Source organism: Haplochromis burtoni, unplaced genomic scaffold (genome assembly GCF_018398535.1).
Source record: "Haplochromis burtoni strain Fernald_Lab_line unplaced genomic scaffold, NCSU_Asbu1 Contig_67, whole genome shotgun sequence".
NCBI lineage: Eukaryota > Metazoa > Chordata > Actinopteri > Cichliformes > Cichlidae > Haplochromis > Haplochromis burtoni.
The window spans coordinates 821,047-844,763 of NW_024582428.1; the positions used below are offsets into that span (position 1 = coordinate 821,047).

General features: G+C 40.1%; 1 protein-coding gene across 1 annotated transcript; it reads left to right on the forward strand.

Annotated features, from left to right (window-relative positions):
- The first annotated feature begins 3,828 nt into the window (after positions 1 to 3,828).
- Positions 3,829 to 8,163, forward strand: LOC102306644. The gene is made up of 9 exons (XM_005937323.3): positions 3,829 to 3,941; positions 4,223 to 4,388; positions 4,471 to 4,522; positions 4,679 to 4,803; positions 4,881 to 4,979; positions 5,586 to 5,770; positions 5,938 to 5,995; positions 7,299 to 7,361; positions 7,484 to 8,163. Exons 2-9 carry the CDS (start codon positions 4,236 to 4,238, stop codon positions 8,003 to 8,005), a joined length of 1,257 nt encoding a protein of 418 aa, XP_005937385.1. The 5' UTR covers positions 3,829 to 3,941; positions 4,223 to 4,235; the 3' UTR covers positions 8,006 to 8,163.
- The last annotated feature ends 15,554 nt before the right edge of the window (positions 8,164 to 23,717 follow it).

The window sequence follows — 23,717 nt, forward strand, 5'->3', positions numbered from 1 at the left end:
ACAAACCGAAAGCACCACAATGCTCAGCTTTTGATTATGTAACACAGGTTGTTTTCATCTGATGATGAAGATTGTTTTGTCTAAAGAATAATATACTTTAATCAGCCCAACCACCACACAAGTCATAAACTTGCTAACATGAATATACACTCATTATCCACTTCGTTAGTTGCACAATGCTTGTACTGGGTTTACCGTCAGAGCCGTCTTAATTCTGCATGGTGTAGATTCAACAAGGTGCTGGAAACACTCAAAGATTTGGGTGTATAATGATATGATAGCATCACACAGTGAATCTTCCCCCACACAGTTTCCCCACTGGCAACCCACATTGTTGGGACAAAGCAGGATGGATCCATGCTTTCATGTTATTGACACTAAATTCTGATCCTGCCATCTGAATGTTTTCCCAATTTTCTATTGTTCAGTTTTGGTGAAACTGTGTTAATTGTACTTTCCTGTTCAAAGCTGTAGGGAGTGAGTGATCTTCTGCTGCTATCATCTTTTTGTTTGAAGACTTGATGTGTTGTGCATTCAGAAGTTCAGTATACGTCAGTTGTATCGTGTTGTTATTTGAGTTACTTTTACCTTCCTACTAGCTTGAAGCACTCTGGCCATTCTCCTCCGAGCTCTGGCATCAACAAGGTATTTTTCCCAGAAAACTGCTGCTCATTTTGTTAAAAAAAGAAATCAAATTTGTTTCCAAACAGAAACTGACCGTGCGTCTGCTGATTCACTCTAATTCTTTCTTGAATACTATTTTCCTTTTTTTCTCAAGACACCAAGTTACAAAATAATCTAATTGTGCATGTGTGTGTTTATCAGATGGTTCCATTCTCCTAACTTTGTTGTATTCACATGCTGTTAAGCCAGAATGTAAAATGTTTACAAAAAAAGACGCAAGGAAATATTTAAATAACATCTCGATAATCAATTCTTGTCTATTATTTCCTTTCCTGACCTTTTACTAAATAACATTTCTGACTAAACCAAGTGTGCAGCAACTAATCAATCTGATCCCCATTTCGAACGAATGACAGAAACAATGAATCATCACAAAATATTCTTACCATCAACCAGACGTTTGCCTCCGTCTGCCATGTTTGGGCTCTGAGGTAAATAACTTTGTAAGATATACAGCAGGAATTTCTCCAACTTTCCAAGTGTGTGTGTGTGGTTTTTTTTCCACTTTGTTTGTCATTAAATCAGCTTGTATCATGCAACAGTACAAACTAACCATCTCCTGGGTAAGACTAACTCTCCATTGTCCCATCTTTCTCACAGTGATGACTCTAACCCATTTTCCATCAGTCTCTTGATAAGTTGGAGCACCTGCCTCTATCCAATCCACATCCATGGCCACCATGGGTGCTGTTTTATCACTCCCTTTACGAGTTGTCTGCTCAGCAGTTCAATACAGTACATGTCAAAGCAGCTGTTAATGGCCTTTTTGGGGCATTTGCTATTGCACTAAAGAGCTTTTACACAACAAAAGAGCTACTTTACAAATGTGTGCTGTGTATACTTTTAGAAAGAGGGGGGTCTGAATGTCATCTCGGGGACTTTGTATATAACTAATCTGCTTGTGCTGAAAAATGTGAAGAACTGGCTCATTCTTACATACAACATGCATTTGTATGTCAGTGTGCCTCATCTTTGTTTTTGGTTACTAATTTCTGGAAACTATCTATCCAATTTCTTCCACTTATCCAATTCAGGGTTGCTGTGAAGCTGGAGACTGTCAAAGGGTTAAAGGTGGGCTACATGTCACAGGTCTGCCAGGGGGACATTTGTAAAACAGTGGGTCCTTGTCTCAGACAGAAATAAACAAGATTCTTACATTCATCATAAAAAAAACTGCAGTTAAAGCAAAGCTGCACTGAACCCCCTGCTTAACACCTCCTGCCAGATGAAGAACAGATACACAGCAGACACAGTTACTTACACCGGAGAGGAATTATCGCTATGAGGAAAACGAGGAAAGTAGTTTTTAATTTGATTTTTATTGAGGCATGATTTGTTAGCTGCCATGTAAAACCAAGCAAATGTTTTCCACTTGGTTATGCCAAGTTAGTTTATCACAGCTACACACACACACACACACACTCTCTGACCCCCATCCTCCTTCCTCTCTCGCTCGGCATTATGGGAGCGGGCCATTTAAAAACAGAGGTATTTACGACTCAGCCCTCTCCTTTTGAGTTCTTGGAGCTCCTCTCGACATGTGGGTCTGGCAGCTCAGTTTAAAGATAGACTGGGTTTTGGTTGTGCCTATTTTGTGTCACGGTCCATCTGTCTGTCTGTACACCTGCCTGTCTGTCTGTTAAAGCAGGGCTGAACATTTCCTAGTTATGCAACGTAAGTAAGGTCAGCTTAAGAAAGAAAACTGAAGCTTTTTTATATTCACAAATGTGTCTGGGCAGTCTCCTTGATTCATTGTGCCTTGGATAATCAACTCAGAAGGGATGCAGTTTACAGAAGTCATCTCAAGCCACCTTACAATGAAAAAGTAAAGAACCTAAAATATTGTAAATAGAAAGTTGATAAGCATGTATGTGATAGTGGAGAGGAGTAATTCCCTTTTACCTCTTTATTGAACGTGGACCTGGCAGTAGGCCCATTTACCAGTGCACTTTAAGTGAGAGCTGGAGGCAAAAAGATAGCCGTTATGGGAAATTCAGTGTATAATAGTAGCACAAAGGAAAATCACATTACTGTTACTCCTCAATGATTTTGGGCTGGAGAAAAAAATCCCAATGCTTCCTGAAAGATGAGAATTATTCTTACATTTTAAAGCCAAAACCAAAAATCTTGTCAGTCTGGCTCAGTCTCAGTGAAAATCTTAATATTTTCATCTTTCATCGTTTTTTATTTTTAGCATAAAAAAAATTCTAAAATTTAAATATAAAATAACACAAATGAGAAAATTCAAGCATTATTAAGGACCAGGACTATAAAATTAGCCTTTTTGTGAATATACCTATGTAGTGTTCACTGCTGTCTATGTGTATTTTAAAACCTTTTTTAAAGATTGTCTAATCAAATGGTGCCTTTCTTCAGTTCTTCAGGTGTATAAACAATGTAAAAGAAATAATAAAATGAAGTGTAAGAACTGTTATGTTAATGGCTTTTCTGGGCAGATATGAAATCAAAGCGTTCCTTCCCCACACTTCAAATCTGAAGGAATCTGTCACCACCCACTGGTGAACAAGGAGAAATCAGCCATCTCTGAACCACAGCTGAAAACGATGCAGGGATGAGTGAAGCACAGCAGGGTAGAAGAACAGAACCACTCTGCAGAGCCGGACCTGTCACAGCGCAGCGCAACGTTTCCATTGTCACTTTTATCAGTAGACTTTTGGAGTGGATGAAATCAGTGGTCTGGAGACGGCCTGTCAGATAAAGAAAAAGACAAAACACCTTCACAGGTGTTCACACTTCTACAAAGCAGCACCATTGAGGCCGGCATATAGAGTTGGGTCGTAGTCGTATGTTTTTATATGTGGCAGTTATTTAAGCCAGTATCATAGCTATACCTAACTAGCTAGTCAGACACATTTATTCAAAACCTGAGAGATTATTGTACACACTTGATTTTAATTTACTATGTTTAAAGCACTCATTATGGGTCTAAACCAGGTGTGTCCAACTCCAGCCCTCAAGGGTGTCCTGCAGGTTTTAGATATCACCCTGGGCCAGCACAACTGAATCAAATGATTTGTTCATTATCAGGCCTCTGGAGAACTTTAAGACATGTTTAAGAGGCAATTTAGCCATTTAAATCAGCTGTGTTGGATCAAGGAGAAATCTAAAACCTGCAGGACACCAGCCCTTGAGGCTGTGAGTTGGACACACCTGGTCTAAACAGTCAAAACAAAGTGGGAGATTCCAACTAGCGCCACAGTAAAGGAGGCCCAGACAGATGGTCGCTTGGCCAAAAGGTTTCTAGAAATACTCAGAACGATTTCACAAACACATTTGGTTAATAATTAAATACTGTCATGTTGTTAGAAATGTCTGCATGTGTAATCTCGTTAAATGTTTTGATTGAGAGTGTTTAGCTCCTAACTGGTAAAGGCCACACGTGGGTGGAGCTACCTGCCCTAAAGGCCGGAAGAGAGGAAGGGAGCATGTGTCGGCAGCACCAATTGGTCGCAGCTGTCAGCTGAGCCCTTGCTGCTATCATTCAAGACATTCAGTGCTTTTTGTGGTTATGTTGAAGGGAATCCTCAGACATGTCTGACACGTATTTTGAAATTCTGCAACGGAGCTGCAGTTCAGGGAACTACATCCCGTCAGGTCGGCAGCTTCCCAGGACGCCGCCCTTAACAAACGTAACAAGACAACTGGATTTCACCAACCTTGAGGAACCAGAGCAGAACATGGAGGTACAAAAACGTTTTGGGTTGTTTTTTTAAATCTGACTACTTCATTGACTTGACCCATCAACGTTTATGCTTTCATAAATAGGATGGTGTCAGAGATAAAGACGAAGGTAACCAAAAAAGTCAGACAGATACAGGTGAGCAACAGTTTTGTTTTAGAGCCTTTGAAAATGATACAAATATTAAACATTCCCATTTGGATTTTAACAGGTGTCTAATTCATTGAACAGAAACTGAAATCATCTAGATTGGGTTTTTGTCACAAAGTTTTGTCTTAATTACTATTTGCTCAGAAGAACTTCCAGAATCTCATGACCCTCACTCCATGCTGAAAGGGATGAAGGGTTACCAGCTCACTGCTGCTGACTTGGAATTTTTAAAAAAGATGAAAGAAGAGCAGCTTGTCAAAAAAATGCAGGTAGGCCTCATATATGGGCATTTCACCATGAACAGCTATAGTGCACTGATACAGTTGGATGTTCTGGCGGTCCTCAGGTTAAACTAGAAGAAGTGCAGAAGCTGTTAAAAATGGAAATGGTGGCCTTAGAGTTGGCATGTGCTTCCAAGGTGAAAGCAGAGGCTGAGCTCAAGAGGGTGAGTTATTTTGAAATGCAATGGACGTGGTGACTTTCACACATGCAACATGACCTCCTATGCTGTGAGCCTCCAAATGTACCCTTTAAAAGCAACTCTTTGATGTTTCTTTACTTCTACAGTTGCTTCTGGGGCGCATCCGTCTCTTTTTATTGTCGCAATAACTCGGTGTATGTTCAAGCTTCAGTGTGTTACAGGCATCTTCACTGGCTTCTTATATTCCCCCCTAAAATAGCATTATCCCCCACCACCACCAAAAAAAGTCTTTACTTGAAGGGCAGCGATGGTATGGACTTTACGTTTAAAAAGATGGATCCTTTGAATGATTCCTTCTGGCATTTACAGCCTGTTAGATAACATTCACTGGAAATTCCTCAAAATCATGGAAGCTCTTAACAAAGGTTAAGAGGCATATTTAATCCACAACATCAAATGCTAACCTACTGAACCTGCAGACTTTCGGGTTTTTTTTTTTTTGCTTTACCAAAAAAACACTAAACCTTGCAATAGAGACATGTACAGATTGTTTGCAGTTGAAGTTTCACTGGAAATGTGTTTTTTTTTTTTTTTTTAATGTATTCTGATGATAAATCTCCTGTTTGTCAGTTCCCATCTTGTATAGAGGTCACTGAGTGGGCAAAGGTGGTCCTCAGAATGGCATGCCCACAGGCTGACTTGACTAACGCGGATGCCAAATCTCTCCTATCCATGATGAAAATGAGAGATATCCAGGACGCCATGGATAAGAAGAGGGTCGAGTTGTATCAAATAGAGAAGATGGTGGCAAACAAGTAATGTCTTCCTTGGATACAGTAATGTAGGGCCAGGGTTATGGCTCTGTCTATTCATGTTTTGCAGTAATGGTTTGCGTCGCTGATGAATGCTGTCAGCATCTTGGCTTCTGAAAGAAAGGGGGGGGGGAAAAATCCCATTACTGTTCATATGTTTGACATCACAGGAGGAAGGAGGAGGCTGAAGAGAGAGGACAGATGGAAAGGCAAATTGCCAATAAACAGGTAAGAGAATATGGAGGCCGAAAACTGCAAAAATATGCACTCACTGGCTGCATCATTAAGTGCACCTTGCTGGTACTGGGTTGGACCTCTTTCAGCTTCAGAACAGACTGAATTCTTTATGGTGCAGATTCATGAAGGTGCTGGAAACATTCCTTCAAGATTTTGATCCATATTGACATGATAGTGTCACACAGTTCCTGTAGATTTGTTGGCTGCATGACTGTGATGTGAATCTCCTCATGAACACATGAAAAACAAGCTCCATTTAACTGAGATCTTGTGACTTTGGAGGCCATTTGAGTACAGAGAATTCATTGCCATGTTCAAGAAACCAGTTTGAGATGTTAATATTAATTGTAGTTTCCTCTTCTTAGCTGTTAGGAAGTGGCACCCAGTGTTGTCTAATATGGGTAAGCTGTTGCGAATTGTAGCTTCACTTTCCTGTTCTTTGCTGACAGGAGTGTGCTCTTCTGCTGCTGTAGCTCATCAATTCAATTCAATTTTATTTATATAGCGCCAAATCACAACAAAAGTCGCCTCAAGGCGCTTCATATGCTTCAAGGTTCAACATCTTGTGTGTTCACACATGCTTTTCCGTATACCGTGGTTGTTTCTGTAACAAGCAGTTATTTGAGTTAGTGTTACCCTACTATCAGCTTGAAGTAGACTGGCCATTCATCTTTGACCTCAGCAAGGTATTTCCACCCAGAACTGTTGCTCACTAGATATTCTTTTTTTCAGACCCTTTTTTTTTTTTTTTTGTAAATACTAAAGATGATTTTTGTCGGGAAAAATCCCAGTAGATCAGTGGTTTCTGTAACAACCATACCACAATCAAAGTCACTTAAATCCCCTTTATTCTGATTCTCAGGCTGAACTTCAACAGGTGGTCTTGACTGTCTGCATGCCTAAATCCATTGAGTTGTTTCCATGTGACTGACTGATTAGAGATTTTGTATTTTTAAGTGTTTGAAAAATGTATCCCTATTAAAGTGGTCAGTGCGTATAGGAAGCCATCAATATATGTATAACTTGTAATGGAAAATAGTATTTTCTATTGAATGGTTTTGGTTTTCTCCCCTCCAATTTTTGAATAGTCAGCAGGGGGCTGTCACTCAGTCCTTCATGAAGTCAACTTCTTGGTGGTAGTTAAATTCAAGAGCGGTAAAGAAGATTGCAGTCTGTCAGAAAAACCGAAATGGAACTGAGCTGTTGGGGGTTAATTTGGCCGTTTTTTGACTGCCATAAAAGAGAGGCTCCAGCCTGAGAGTCTACATTTATTGACTATTTGTATCTGTTTCAGCTGAGGATACAAGGTTTGATGAGGCAGTTGTCTGATTTGAAAGCTGAACTTGCACAGCGAGAGGTGAGGACCCGATTTAGTCTCATCTTACACCACTTCATTTATCTTTTTAAACTTGAGGTTTGGTGCCTGTATCCACACATTAACAAAAGGCTTACTATTTTTCCATTTATGTGGTTTCAAAGGAGGCCTGCACGTCTCTGGAAATGCAGGTGAACATCACAGAAGCACCAGAAATCAAAGAAGATTTGGATGCCATTAAAAGCCAAATGAAGCTGCCAAGAAAGAGACAAAAGAAAGCTGTTAAATCTACTGAAATGTTGCAAGACGCAACAAACACAAGTAAATCAACAAGGAGTAGAAACAGGGACACTCTGAAAACCTCAGCCGAAGAGCCAACCCGGTCTGGAGCTCCAGGAGAGCAACAGAAAAAGAAGGTTAAAGCAAGCAGAGGGGAAAATGAGGAAGCTGAAGGGCAGGACTTAAATTCCCGAGAGTCAGTACAACCTGTGAGAGGACGAAGAAAGCCTGCTGGAACTGCTCAGACTACAGTTTCCCAACAGAAAAGTCAAAGTAAAGTGAAAACTGGAGAACCTGAGGTGCCCTCTCGTGGCAGGAGAGCTGCTGCCACCACTGCAGATAATGCTGGAGAGGAGGCACAAAACGAAGGTCTGAGACGATCCAAGAGGATCGCCAGCAAGAAGTGAGGAGGTGCACATTTTTAGCCTTATCAAATTATCATTATAACCTAATTACAAACACTTTTATTTCAAAGTTCAAAAATGTATTGTTTTATCAGTTTGTCATTTTAATCATAAATTTGCTTTTTTCCTATAAAAAATAAAGTGGAACTTTCTCAAAGGTAGACTTGTGTTTTTCCTCTAATAATTCAGCGGCCTCTCTCGCTTAATAGTACAGGCTTCAGCCCTGGAAGCAGTTGTTGTTAATTAAGCTGCTGACCAACCCATATGGACCTTCGCAATGAAACCCACGCCATCCATTATCCAGGTTTGGGACTAGCATTAAGGGCTACATTTGCTCGTGTGTGTGTGTCTCTGCATTTAGTTATTAAATTCTGGATCTCTTCCAGAGCATGTCTTTGTCCTGTCTTCCTTCCTCCCGTCGCAGCAGACGGCCCCTCCCTAAACCCTGGTTCTGCTGGAGAATTCTTCCTGTTAAAAGGGAGTTTTTCCTTCCCACTGTCGCCAAAGAAGTTGCTTATACGGGTTCATATCATTGTTTTGTTTGGTTTTTTTTAAAATTGTAGTGCTTTCACCATAAGAAGTGCCTTGAGACAGTTGTTGTTGATTTGGTGCTATATAAATAAAACTACATTGAATTTAATTGAACTGTGGACACCCCATGGCTGGATTACAAGCTGGACTATTTCTGAGTATTAATCAGTGCAGGGTGAAATGAAGTTGTTCCCGCTAAATGTGTATGTAAAATTACAAAAAGAAAAACATGAAATGAATTGTTCTTACGAGAAAACCGCTAGCCTGAGAGTTAATGTTGAGAGATTTGTCAAATGTAACAGTCTCAGGGAGGTTAAAGGCTGGTCGGCTGCAGAGCAGGAGCATTAAAGCTGACTTGTGGTTTCCATGTTCCCTCAAACACCTTTAGGAGAGTGAAAGCTTGCCAGCACTGGGGCCTGAAGCCCGAACCCTCATGACAAACCAAATTATAAGTGATGTTTAATTTGTTGTTTTAATAACTGAATTGAATATGCCCGTGCAATTTTTACGGACCGTTTAACCTCGAAGGGAGAACTGAGCTGTAAACCTAGATGGACTGATCGGCACGTGTTAATGTAGCAAAAATTTTGAATGAGAGGCTTCTGTAGCCCTTTTTTTTTTTTTTTTTTTTTTTTTTTGTAGGTGTGGGCTGATGTTTTATCACACCTCATCTCTCTTCCACTGTCACAGTTGGAAATCAGTCACAAGCACTGGGGATTCACTGTAATTTCCTCTCTAATAACTCTTAGGAGGCTAAACTGCCATTTGGATGCAGGCTGCCATCGTTAATCTTGCATTAGGATGGAAGAAAAACGCCCTGCGCTAACATGGGAAAATGTGCTGACAGTAGGAATGTTTCATGGCACCTTCTTGAGTTACAAATAAAGTTTGATCTGACAGTTGGCTTTCACTCCTTTGCCACGATCCGCTTCATGAACTGCTGCGGTCTTAACAGCCGAAGTAACGTCTATCTGACCAACTAGACTTCTGTTATTTTTCCATCTTGGGTCTTGATCCTTGTCTTTCCCAGCTGTCTGGGAGGCTTGCTTTCAGTCTGACTGTAATCCTCAGAACGTGATGAGGGATTTCCCCCCCCCCCCCCCTTTTTTTTTCTTTTTTCTTTTCGTTCTAACGGCTATCCATACACACTCAAACTTACACAAGCACAACTGGTGAAATTTTCATCCAGAGGTCAATAGCAGCGACCCAGCCAAGACCAAAGTAATACAAGTATAGGGTGGGAAGAAAGGCTCCATATCCTGCTATTAAATTTAATACTCTAATATCAATAAATTCATCCTCCTCCAGTATATTGTGAGCAAGAGTTTTCTCTAAAATGGGTTTAGTTTTTACTGTGGACATTTTAACTTTTTTTTTTTTTTTAAACGTTCCTGCTCATGTTCCTCTGTGTTGCTTGCATGTGTTTGCCAAACCTGGAACCCTGAACTGCTTTTAAGAATTAAGGCATGGGAATGTTACCTCAAATACGTCAATTTTAGAAATCAGATCTTGTTTACGGACGGAGACCAAGCAGACAGTCAGGATCCTGGCCTCGGGCGCTGTGGGTCATGCATTGCATACAAATTGCTCATGTGTTTTGCCTTGTGGCTGGATAAACTTCCCTCTGTATTTAGGCACTTGTGAAATGACCTCTATTTACAAAATATGCAGCACTGGTGCTACAACCTCACTGTATGTTTTTTCTTTTGTTTTGTTTTTTTCAGTTTAATGCTTTGAAGTGCATCATAATGACCAAAAGGTGTTACAAAACTAGCACAATTATTTTCCATTTATTTCAGTCATCTTTTTGCATTAGGAGCAGACTGTCAATAATAGTTTTAAATGGATGAATTTGCTATTAGCCTCCAGTAGAGGGCAGTGCTATCTACAAGCCAGTGCCTTGCAGGAATAGAACTCTCTTATTATTTTTTGACTCTCATACCTGCCCTTCTGTAAATATCTATGTTAAATTTCTCCTTGTTTTTTTTAATAATTATGTTTTGGGACTATTAGATGGGCAAAGAAAGCATTGGTAAGAAGTACTTTGTTTAAAATTCTTAAGATACTTTTATTTAAATGTGTGTTGGGTGAATTTTGCCAATGTGTGAATGTACTGTAATTAATAAAGGAGACCCTTCCTGACTCTCTCAGGACAAATATCAGTGACTCTCTTCTACTTCTACAACCCGATATTACAGCAAAGTAATGCAACTTAACCAGGTGTGTCCATTTCACTCCTAGGAGAGGTAAAGCGTAGCTCATCCACATAATGAGCCAGCAGGTCTATTACGTGCTTTGCTGTGATACTGGGTTGGCTTCCATCATCAACAGTGAGCAACACTGGTTAATAGTAGCTCACGATTTAAGGCCACTGGTCAATTATTACAGCAAACCACCTCCTTAACACTCCAATACAAACTTCCCATAAGGACAACAAAACCAAAAACCTGTGTCAAAACACAATTAGATACCACAATGACAACTTTTGAAAACTAGGTTTAGCCGTCTAGCTTTTATTTCGGGTAGCAACATTACAGACATAGTAAAAAGAAAGGACACTGTCTTTAAATTCTGAGGTTTTACATGTCAGGATCTGATAAACTGATATCCCAGTGTTGGGGATATTCCTACATCATCATAACAATTTTAGTCCAGGATCAACATCAGCCAGTCATGTTATCTGTGTATTTAGTTAGCATTAGCCAAAGCGGTTAGTGTATTAACCATGGTTAATACACTAACAACCAACATGAGTGACCTAAATCTGGATAACAGCTAACCTAACTTGATAATATATCTGTTATACTGTGTAAATTTAAAAAAAGAAGAAGAAGAAGAAAACATTTGATATGGAAGTTACAAGTGAGTTTTATATAAACAAAGGCAATTTTTTTCTACCACATTTCAAAGCTATGGCATCACCAGAATGTGATTGGTCAATTGCAATGTTAATCCTAGACCAATGTTTTTATGATGCAGGAACAACAACAACACAGTGATATCAGATACACCTATCAGGACAGTTTAAAAGATGAATATAACCTCAAATGTACTAAAAAGTGTGACATATTACACCGGAGTAAGTAGCAGCCAGATCAATCAAATGCACTTAATTAGCTGATCATCAGCAAATGTGAGTGAGTGCTTTTAAGTTTTGGCAGTTTCCTGGACTGCAGCATGCAGGCGCATGTAAACACAATGCCAACTAGAAAAGACAACAGCAATTATCTTAGAGAAGTAATTGTTGCTGCCCATCAATCTGGGAAGGGTTACAAGGTTATTTCCAAACAATTCAAAATTCATTGAGACAGATTATTTATAAATGGGGGATATTCAAGACTAGCCAATCCCAGCAAGTGTCCTACCCAAGGCCACAACGACCAAGATAGATGGAGCAGGGGCTGAACCGGCAACCTTCCGGTTACAAGATGAGCTTCCCAACCCCCTGAACCACGGTCGCCACTATGATCACAAGCACAGCAGCAAATCTACAAAATAGCAAAAAAGAAAACAATCAAGATGTTGTAATGGTCCAGTCCAAGTCCAGACCTCAGCATTCCTACACGATAATGTGAGAGAATGATTAAGTCATACAGATATTAACTGCTTCAAGTTACTGATGATCGAGGTGATTTTATAAGGTATGGGGTATGTCATGTACTTAGTTTTTCACACCCTGCTTTTTACAGAATAAATACTAATACTGCATTATGTATTATATACTGTATTATGCCACGTGTTGTTGTTCAACCGATAATTTTAAGACCTGATAAGGATTAGATATTTTTTATTATATCCTAATATGTAAAACATTACTTTTGAAAGAAGGTGTACATTTTTTTTTACCAGGACTAGCTAAAAGCTAAATGGAGTCCGATTAATGTCTGTTGTTTACAGTGAGTAAGAACTCAGAAGTGAATACTAATCCTGGGTATATTTTTAAAAGCATGACACTATCTACATGCTATTTGCTTCCGCCACATACTGGCCCTTTTTTGCCATTACTGTTTCTGAGTTTACGCACATGTATAGATGAGGGTAATGGTCCTTTATTGGAAGATGCTGTCAAAAATGGATGATGTGTGATCAAGGCAATAGAGAGCTAACTAGTGTCGAAGAGACTATCTTTGGTGTGACAAAATTATTTAGATTCCTCTTTGCAATCCCGAATGCTTCTCTGTTTAGTTTGGACACCAAGGCAGGATTGACCCCTCTCCCCTGCCAAAAAAAAAAAAACCACTGTAAAAATATATTGGTGAGAACGATGCCTGAGACCAGAGGAGGTGAGGCCTGTGACACATGTACGAGTGGTCTTGCCAAGTCTGGCAAGGCAGGAAGACATATTTGTATCCAAATCTCTGTGGGGAAGCAAAGTGTGAATCCTGCGGCTTCGGTCTTGCGCCAGTTGCACTGAAATCCCAAACTGTGAGAGAGAGCACTTCACAAGAGGATGTGCCCATTTAACGTGGGTTTGGAAATGTCTAAGATTACCACAAAGCTTTCGTTTAATCATTAGTGCAAAGAATCTCAACCACATCATCTTTGTATAAAAGAACTTTGGTAAAAGTAGAAACCTATAACTACATGTAAATCTGAGCAATCTGTGGGAGCTGATACGCAGAAGAGCTGAAGTTATTTTGCTCGTTGCGTGGAAAGGAAAAGACAGGAAGGAAGGGTGTCGCCTTGTAGGTGTTCAGAATCCAAAATGAAAAATAACAATTCATTAGACTAAATATTTGGACAATGCTTGCAAATGCACAGGCAGCTCTGTAGACACTGAGGAGAACTTTCTAAAGGCCCTAAATACTTTTGTCCATCAATCATCTACCCATAACATATCTCCACCAGCAGCAGGAACACTGTACTGATCTCCAGAACGAGGCTGAAAAGACAAGAACTGTATTAGTTTGTCACATGGCATTAGAGGAAGTATTTTTAACAGAAGTAGGATATTAGTTTTCATAATATATAAGAGAAAACTAAAGAGTCCGAAACAACTTGAAGTCACACCATGCAGCACCAAATACTTATATGTCTCCCAGCCATTAGCCAATCCTTATGATCCGTCCCCTGGACTGAACAATCACGGAGAGGCACCTGTACACTCAGATTTACATATTACACAAAATTACGACAACAGTCGTAACAAGTCCAAAGCAGAAAAGGAGACCATTCACCTTCAAAATAAAAGTTGCTCCTTTTTAAATCTGTTAGCTGTAGTGCTGAGGCCCAACTTTGAATTTCAATCAACCTGCATTCCTGGTTTACCTATCACTTTCTCAAGTATTCCTACCACTCAAGCAAGTAGTTAATGTTTGAAGATAAGTCATCGTCTTCCGTGCAAACTACAGACAACTGCAGAAATCTGCTAAAGCAATCGTAAGGATGTTTTTAGTGAAGCATACTCTTTGTGACCGATTTCCACTAGCTTCAGCCTCAACCTCCAGAAATGAGTTGCAGACCCATCACGAAAAAAAACATTACTAACTGCTAGCCCACTGGTAGAAACACTTCAAAAGTGTGATGTTTTTAAAGTAAAAGGTGTTTGCAGTCATGGAACCAGTTGCAGCAGATGGCTGCTCCACTCTGAGCCTGTTTCTGCCAGAGATTTCTTCCTGTACAAAGGGAGCTTTTCATAAGATAAGATAAGATAAGATAAGATAAAACTTTATCAAGCTGTCGAGCTTCATGCCGACCACTGACTGTGCCTTTTCCCCCATCCAGGTGTGAGTGGGCTCTATGCAGGAGGTACAGGATGGCATCCTCCACTCCAACATCTGCCTTGTATGCAAACTGTAGTGGGTCCTGGGCATGTTGTACCTGTGGTCGGAGGAGGTTGAGGAAGAGCCGCTCTAGAGTCTTCATAAGATGTGACGTCAGTGCCACCGGTCGGAAGTCATTCAGCTCATTGGGCCGGTTCCTTTTGGGGACCGGGACGATGCAGGATGTCTTCCATAGGGCGGGCACTCTCCCCAGTCGCAGACTGAGATTGAAGACTCGTTGTAGCGGCTCCCCAAGTTCAGCAGCACACGCCTTTAGCATCCTAGGACACACCTTGTCTGGGCCTGCTGCCTTTCTGGGGCGAAACTTGCTCAGTTGTCTCCTGACCTGATCCACTGTGACACTGGGAGATGTTTGGGAGGAGGGGGGGGTGAGAAGATGTCTTGCTGCTGAGAGAGGGATTGGAGGAGGGGGGTGTCATGGTGTCAGGAAGGGGGGGAAGCGAGGGAGGTAGAAGAGTGGGGAGAGGACTCTGTAGTGAAGGTGAGGGTGAGGGTGGGGGGGTTGTGGGCTGGTCAAACCTGTTGAAGAAGTTGTTGAGTTCGTTTGCCTTCTTTCCCACAGTTGTCAAGTGCTTGCTCATACGGAATCATTTGACTGTTGGTTTTTCTCTGTATTAGTTTAGGGTCTTTACCAAAGTGCCTTGAGGCAACTGTTGTTATGAATTGACATTGTAGTTATGGACTGATCTCTAGGTCTCTAATATAACTGTGTCCTTATTCATTTGACCCTTAATCTGTTAGCAGTCGGACGTACCGCCCACGGTACATTGGATGGTTTAGGGGACTAATTGTAAATTTGTAGGACTGCTAATTAAAAAACTTATAAAGACAAGTATGGTGTTAAATGCTAAGAATGACAACTTTGAAACAGAACTTGTCTTCTTACTCTTAAATACATTTTAAGGTAAGGCAATATCACAGCCCCATCAAAGGTTCTTTATAACATAGTGCAAACCCTTGAGAATGTAGAGCAAAATGCAGAATCATGCAGATGTAATGGTGCCGTGTTTGTAGATACTATGCAATGTATAGACTAGGGTGCTATCTAAATAAGATTTATGATGGTAACCAGTATTTGTGCTCCTGGAATCTGATCTAATCCCTGCTGGTTGTGATGTTACATGCAGCAGTTTCTCACTAACTGAACATATCTGGCAAATGACACATCAGCTAAAGCATATCTGTAAACATAACTTTTTGGTCGTCTCATGAGCGATATTAACATGTCTACAGTTGGCCAGCAAGCTCTTTTTGAAAAGTTCATGTCAGAAATGCTATAAATGCCAGTAGCCAGACTGCTTCCACACACACACCTGCACCCAGTTAGTCTCTCTGCCTGCTGAATTTTGCTGAACTTTAATCAGCTGACCATGCATGGAGCAGCTTTAGAATCCATTTTAACCTGATATGCAGATACAGGTTTTTGAACATTTCAGCAAGTATATGTTTTGCAATACCCTTTTGTGTTTATAACTGTGGTTCCTACAGTGGGGGTCAGGAAGGGGTCCCAAAATAAGCATTGGATAGCTTTCCATGTTCCGACTAACAAGTTGTGCTTTATCTTGAGATAATATATATGTGTGCGTATATACTAAGGAAGCAGTGGCTCAAGGTGCTAAGGCAGGTAGACGAACTTGCTGCTCTTTGGATTAAATATCTGTAGACTTCAGCGAGCCTCTATCATGGCTTCAATAACTTCTCAGTCAGTACTTTGTGTGTGCATGCTCTCTGCACGTGAGCCAATAAAAACTTGTTCTCCTGGCACATGAAAAGAGAGTCCGCCAAAGCTGGACAAACAGGGTCCAGACAGAGCCGAGCTGCTGAGGAGGCACAGACCCTCTGCTAGCACCAACAGTAGCCTTCTTTGCCATTCATTTTCCTTTTCTGGCCTGGCCATGTTCTTATTATTATTCTGTCTCTGTTTAAACTCTCTCACACTTTCTCCAGTCGCATCTCTACTCCCAGTCTCTGAAATGCCTTTCAGACACTCTGAGACGCTGCCAGTATAACTTGACCTTAGTATGACATGAAGGTCAGTCGAAATTATTATTAAAACACTAATGTGCTGAGGTGTGGGCCCTAGTGAAGTTAATAAAGTGTTCAAGTGATGGTCGACGTCAGCTGAATCTTTCTCTGGAAGTCATTTCACTGGATAAGTGGAACTTGAATGTCACCGTATCCTTTGTTGATACATGTCTTTATGTATGTAAAGGACATTAGTTGTCCATTGTGATAGTTAAATGACAGCATCAGTACTACACAGCAGACGAACACAGCCCCTCAACTAGTGACGTCTTGTTGAAATATAGCACCCTGTTAGTGACAAAATGTAAAAACTGGAAAATCAGTTACAACACAAATAATAGTGTTTAGTCATAGTTGCTTTAGGGTTAGTAGCAAAATCTTGTTCCAACTGCTTGCACAATAGGCAAGCAACAGTTACAATAGAGCATTTGCATTCGTGCGTGTCATTTATCTGTTAACATTATTGCTTGAAAGGTTTTGAATAGATTCTGATTAAACGTAGACTGGGGTCATGTTTGCAAGTCATTAAAATTAGGCTTCCATGCACCAAGGTCTTCATGGCTAACTCAATGATTTATTGGCTGAAATTTGACCATAAGCCTTGTAACTTTAAAAAAATAGAAACTAATTGAATTATATGCATTTACACATTCCGTTAAAAAGATGAAATACGCGATTAAATACCATAATTGTGAATTCTGAAGCAATTACATTTTCCACAGGGAATGTTTTCTTTTAGTAGGCAGAAGCTAAATGAGACCACAGACATTGTTGCAAGCATCCAACATCACAGTGACAGGATTTCAATGGTGGTAACACTTTGAAGATCATTTAAGTCACATCACTTGAGGATGATATTTTCTTGATGAGCAGATCATCATATTTTATTCACCACAGAGCCTATTGTCTGTGTCTGTCAGTTCCAGGTGGGCCTAAAAGAAAATATAATCACTGCACACAACACAGAGGAGTTATGGTATGTCTCAGTTCTAGTTTCTAGGGCGATCGTGGCTCAAGAGTTGGGAGTTCGCCTCGTAATCGGAAGGTTGCCGGTTCGAGCCCTGGCTTGGACAGTCTCGGTCGTTGTGTCCTTGGGCAAGACACTTCACCCGTTGCCTACTGGTGGTGGTCAGAGGGCCCGGTGGCGCCAGCCTCGCCTCTGGCAGTGCGCCCCAGGGCAGCTGTGGCTACAATGTAGCTTGCCATCACCAGTGTGTGAATGACTGGATATGTAAAGTGCTTTGGGGTCCTTAGGGACTAGTAAAGCCCTATATAAATACAGGCCATTTACCATTTTAGTTTGGATTGTTTTTGTTTTGTTCTTTTTTTAGGTTTGGGCACTGAAAGAGTTTAAGTTAGTTTAGGAAAAGTTCATAGGTTGCACTAAAACTAGGCTATCACAATTCCAGATGTAGTTGCTACCAATAGCAATACAAGTTCAGTTCACCTCAAGGTGATTTAAGGTACCTTTCTCTGTATTATTGTAAAGTAAATGCCCTACAATAATATAGTGAACCCCAACAATCAGAGCAACCCTATGAGTAACAACTTGCTCAAACACTTCTCAATACCCAGTACAGTAGTGCAGCTTTCATGCTCTTCTGCTTGTCCTTATTAGGGTCTCAGAGGGACTGGAGCCTATAAGCCGAGAACCAGGGCAGGATTGTCTTCAAACTTGACAACAATATACTATGCCTTGGGGGACACACGAGTACTTAGGCTGGCTAACCATTTGACCTTGGCTTTCATTGTTTTCAATGATTTCATTCAGTTCAGCCAATTCTGTTCCAATTGTATGGGTAAAGATAATAAAATAAACCATTTTAGCATGAGAGAGGAGGGGGTAGAGATGTAGTGAATGGCCTGGGGCAGATTCACTTAAAAAAAACAACAACTCTAAAATGACATCCTGTACTTGTGTACAACTTAGATTAGAGAATAACTTCACAAGGCAACTAATTAAACACAATGGCCTTTTAAATCCAGGGAACTACACCGGTGCCCCTAGTTTTGGAATTTTAGTATTGAGAGAAATTGTATGTACTAGTTCTGGTTACAAATGACTACTTAAAGCACACTCTTTCACAACAGTACCCTATTTGTTGAGGTAGGAGTGTCGAATCCTTTTCACTTTAAGCTGGTGTGTTGTGGCACAAAAACCAAAAAGCACCTTGTGAGTAAAACAGCAAAAATTGATGCTCCGGGGTTAGCAGTGTGCATGTACCGCCAGCTGTGCAGATTTACTTCAGCCTTTAATTATGTCTCAGGGTGAAGTATCTGTGAATTGACTCTACTATAAGGAAACTAAAAATATAAATATAAACTACAAAGAAACTCACACATGTAGAGGAGAGAAAAAAACCCTGCACATGCTCTGTCTGCACCACCTAAAAGTGAAAGACTGACAAGTTAATGCAAGACTGTGAGTAAATTCAGGCACATCTCCATGCTCGGTAATAACAGGCTAGACCCAACAACGCCGAGGCGTCAGTGTCTCAGCCTGTGTGGCAGAAGAAGGCCAGGGTCAGTTTATTCTGCTCCTCAGAGGAATTCTGGGAATTGTTTGCACTGTCTGCTTCAGCTTCTGGCCTTTTATACAGCCTTTACTTCTGGCTGGCTCAGATTTGCTGTTTTTGGATGTGCACACAAACACACATCCATAAAATCATTTTTCTTGCCTGTCAAGAAATGTGCGCATCAGTGTTTTATGTTGTACCTTGTAAAGAGTACAGTGGGTTTTGGTGTTATGGCTGGAGCCTGTTTGTGTTAATAGTTTCTGAGAAACACTGGATAGGAGTAAAGCTGGTGTGTGTTTGTTCCTGTATCGTGTCTGAGAGTGTGCTTTTAAACCAGTAATAGACAGAATCTGGGATCAATATTCAGTTTCTGTTGTTGGCAAATGCAGCATCCTGGTCTGGTTGGCGAAGTGTCGAAGCAAGCCTGTTTTAAAGATATTAATCCAAATATTAAGCCAAGCACAGAAATAAAACAGGGCTTTGTGGCTTCATCGAACGCACAAGCAGGAAGGAATTCAACTTTTTGCAGTGGTCACATGGTTTTTCTGTTCAACATCACACTCCCTCGTTTGACAAACGTTCCTGAAAACACATTACAAGACCGAGTCCTTTGACCATTTCACAACATGGGGCTGAAATACCTGTGGTTTGGCACTTTTCATAGTTCAAAGTGTGTAATGTAAGCTGCAAATTACCCAGGGAGGGGGGTGGCTGTAAATTCTCACTGACCTACTGCTACCTGACCTGCATGAATAGGTGCAAGAAAAGGAATCTGTCAGTTACAGTCATATAAAAATTCATCCTTTAATTCCGCTGGATGGCTTTGACGGCCTTGTTTCACGGAACTGAGACACGATTTTGACTCACTGTCTAGTTTTTTAGGCAATAGCTCAATTTCCAGTCAAATGAATGTCAGGCAGCTTCCATTCCTGACTTTGGAATAACATGAACTTATTCACATTAGAAAATGAGTGCACGTCCACATTTTCTCAGCGTTAGAAATACTGCAAGATACAACAATGAATGCTTGTTTTACCCCTAAAATGTAAAGAAAATATCTGCAGTGGCTCGTGTTGGTTGTGCACAGCCTTGCTTGTGATATCAAGAATTGGCATTTGGATTATTTATTCATAGTTTACAAATGAAGTCACATTTCTACTTTGGAACATCCACCTGGAGAGTAAATTTGGCCTCCTCTTCCTCTGCCTGTCAGTTATTTTTATAAGGTTTAGCCTAAATTCAAAACAGAGATACTAATATTACAGTCACGCTACGGAAAAAAGTGATTGGAGACCACATTATGACCAAAATTATTATAACTGTGTAGGATGAACATGCCATCCTGTTGCCTTTGAAATCCACCAGTTCCATAACTAATCACGGTCAGTTGCTTCAAAGTGACTTTGGTGCACCAAGACAACAATAAAATGGCAATCAGTGTGCTATAGGTTTGTGACTGAATGGGGTCAAGCTTGCAATGACATGCAATCTATTTCTGAGAATATATCAATTAACTATATAAACTGTAAATCTGTAGCTATCTACAAATTCAGACGGAAACAGTAACAAAATGGAGGGCCGCATCAATAACCTGAACTCAATTCTACTCATTTTTCAATTTTGTGAATTTCAGGGACCGTGCGCAAAATAGATTATACACATAAAGAATGGAAAGAGGCTTTGTACCAGATTTAGCTAGTCCTTAATGCTGATTTTATCTCTTAATAAACTTTAACTGGGAAGAGTCAGTGTTACAATTAGGCACTAACTGTGACCCTTGGGAAAATCAATTGCCTACCCCTGGTTTACACAGCTCAGTGATTGGTCTGTTATTCTGATATTGGTAACAATTTTTGGTTTGACTAAAGTTGTATAACACTTAAACCCTAAAATTAACAAGTGGCACACCATGATAATAGTTAGCTACCGTTAGCTAATTAGCACTAACCACTGATGTGATCATTTGAAATTTTAAGGGAAGAAAAATGGTTTTGTGTTTACATTATTATTAATTTGTGATAACAATATCTATGAGACATCAGACACACTGTAAAAAAAAAAAAGCTGCATTTTTAATACAATTTGCACAGAATAGATCATTTATTCTTGGCTTAAATGCCATTTTATGTCCAGAGTATCATGCTAGGTGGTTAAAAATTTTTGCAGATACTAAGGTAACTGACCAACTATACACACACATCATGGACGGTATAAAAAAAAATGGACATTGCTTCCTTGAAGCCATCTTCCCATAGACTTCTAGAGAATGGAAAATCTTCATGGAACCACAGCTATCGCCACCTGGTGGCCTTAAGATAGAATTCAGATTTAAGACACTTATCTACTGGATCTAACATAACAAAGCAAAATATTTAAAAAAGAGAAAGAGCAGGGGGGGGGGGAGCTAAAATACACAAAGGAGTGCATTTCAGGATATGACTACAGTGACTAAAGTTGTTCTGCCTAATTTTGGAAATACACCCTTGTCCAGAATATACTACATGTGCTATAGAAGTACAAATATACTTAAATGTGCATGCTGTTAATATTATTTTTAGCTATATTAATGTCATTTGAATGTGTGAATACAGAGATTTAACATGTGTACAGTGTTCAAAGCCAATATTTATTTGGTCCCCTCTTGTTACAACCAGATTCCTGAATCCATGCTGCAATACTACTCCTACCAAATGAACTGCTGTTTGCTTAATTTTATCACTCATTTATGTTCTTTTTCATAGCCTGGATCAATTTATAGCTCGACTGCAGAAGAACTACAGGTTCACAAATGAAAGAGTAACATCTTTGTGTTGGAACTTACTGTATTTTGTTACAGTGAACTGAGTTTCTACAGAGAACTCATTGTCATGTTCAAGAAACCAGAGATAATCTGAGCTTTGTGACATGGTGTGTTATCCTGCTGGAACAACCCATCAGATGATGGTACACTATCATGATAAAGGGATGGACATGGTCAGAAACAATACTCAAGTAGGCTGTGGTGTTTAAATGGTGCTCAGCTGGTATTAAGGGGACTATAGGCCAATAAACTATCCCCACACTATCACAACGCTAGTCTGAACTGGTGAAATAAGACAGTATGGATCCATGCTTTCATGTTTTTGACACCAAATTATGACCTTATCAGTGATGCTCTTCTGGATATATTGGTTGTAACAAATGATTATTTGAATTATGGTTGCCTTCAGATCAGCTCAAAGCAGTCTGGTCTTTGTCCTCTGACCTTTGGCATCAACATCACAGAGAACTGCAATTCACAGGATATTTTCTTGTTTTTTGGACCATTCTCTCTAAACCCAAGAGATGATTGTGGGGTAAAATCCCAGTATATCAGCAGTTTCTGAAATAATCAGACCAGCATGTCTGGCACCAATAACCATGCCACAGCCCTAATATTTATGGCAGTTCAACAGTTCTGTGACACTTTGAGCTTAAAGGGCAAACTCAAAAGTTTGGCACAAAACGAATGGGATCTGCCTTTGACCAGACACAAAGTTAGATTAACAGACAATGACTCAGCAGCAAGAAAGCAAAAAGATCCATTTTTTTTTCTTTTTCTTCTGGATCACCTAAAACTCTTTAATGTACTTCCCACCATTAAACTCCAGGGGTTTCCAGTCTTCTTGGCCCTTGTTCCAAGGCCAACAGAGGAATGAAGTGAAAACCAAAGCTTATGGCAAATAAATAAAACATTTGATAGGAAGCCTCTCCTAAAGTCCTGTTTTTTTTCTCATACATGTGTAGTAATCTTGATATGCAGCAATTATATTGAAAGTTGATAAAGTGAGCGAGATGATAAAGTGGATAAAAGTGGAGAACACTGTATGTGGGTCTATAAGCCATGGAAACTCTAGCAGTTTAATATCAGAGTACATATTTAATATAGTGCCTCATTTATTTCCAAATATAAAAAACAGAGTTAAACACACAGCTAGGTCCATATTTGGATATTGATACAGTTCTTGTAATTCAGCCTTTTTACAGCACCACAGCAGACTTTAAATCAAACTGTCAACATGTAACTGAAGTGCAGACTTTCAACTTTAATTCAAAGAGTTTGGCAAAAGTGTTCATATCATCTGTTCAAGATTCTTTTATATTTCTGAATTGTTGCACACATTTTCAGATACTAATAACTGGACAAACTAGTTACTGTTTGTTACAACCCGGCTCAAAAGCCGCAACATTAAAAAAAAGGAGACGGATACCAGAGTGTTAGTCAGATGAGGTTTTATCTTAAAATGGCATAGCAGGCTGGGTGAAATGGCTGATGCCACCAAGGTAAAGACAAGTGAGCTCCTGGGAAGCTTGCCTCAGGTATACTTTTATCCACACCTGACTGGGTGTGGCCAATTAGCACCAGCTGAAAACATTGAGATGATTAGGGGCTACAGAGGGACGTAACACTGTTAAATGTAACTATTGTTTGGCATTTAGTAATGGAGAACCTGTTCTATTGGGTTGACTTATGTGGCCACTGAAGAATAACCTCTGTTATTTGCTTTGAGAAGCTCTTTTCCAGTATCCTTTGTGTCATCATTCATTTGCACCATGAAGCAACGTCTGATTAGTTTTTCATCATCTGGGTGAACCTGCTACTTCTAACAGTGGTCACATCATCAATAAACACGAGTGGCTCAGTTCCCCTGGCAGCTATACATGACCATGCATAACACTGTCTCCAGCATGTTTGACAGATCATGTGGTATCCTTTGGATCCTGGTCTGTTTCTTTTCTTCTCCATATTTTCCCCATCATTCTGGTTTCATAAGTCCAAAGATTTTTTTCCAGAACCATGCCGGCTGTTTTAGATGTTTTCAGGAAAACTTGAATCTCTCC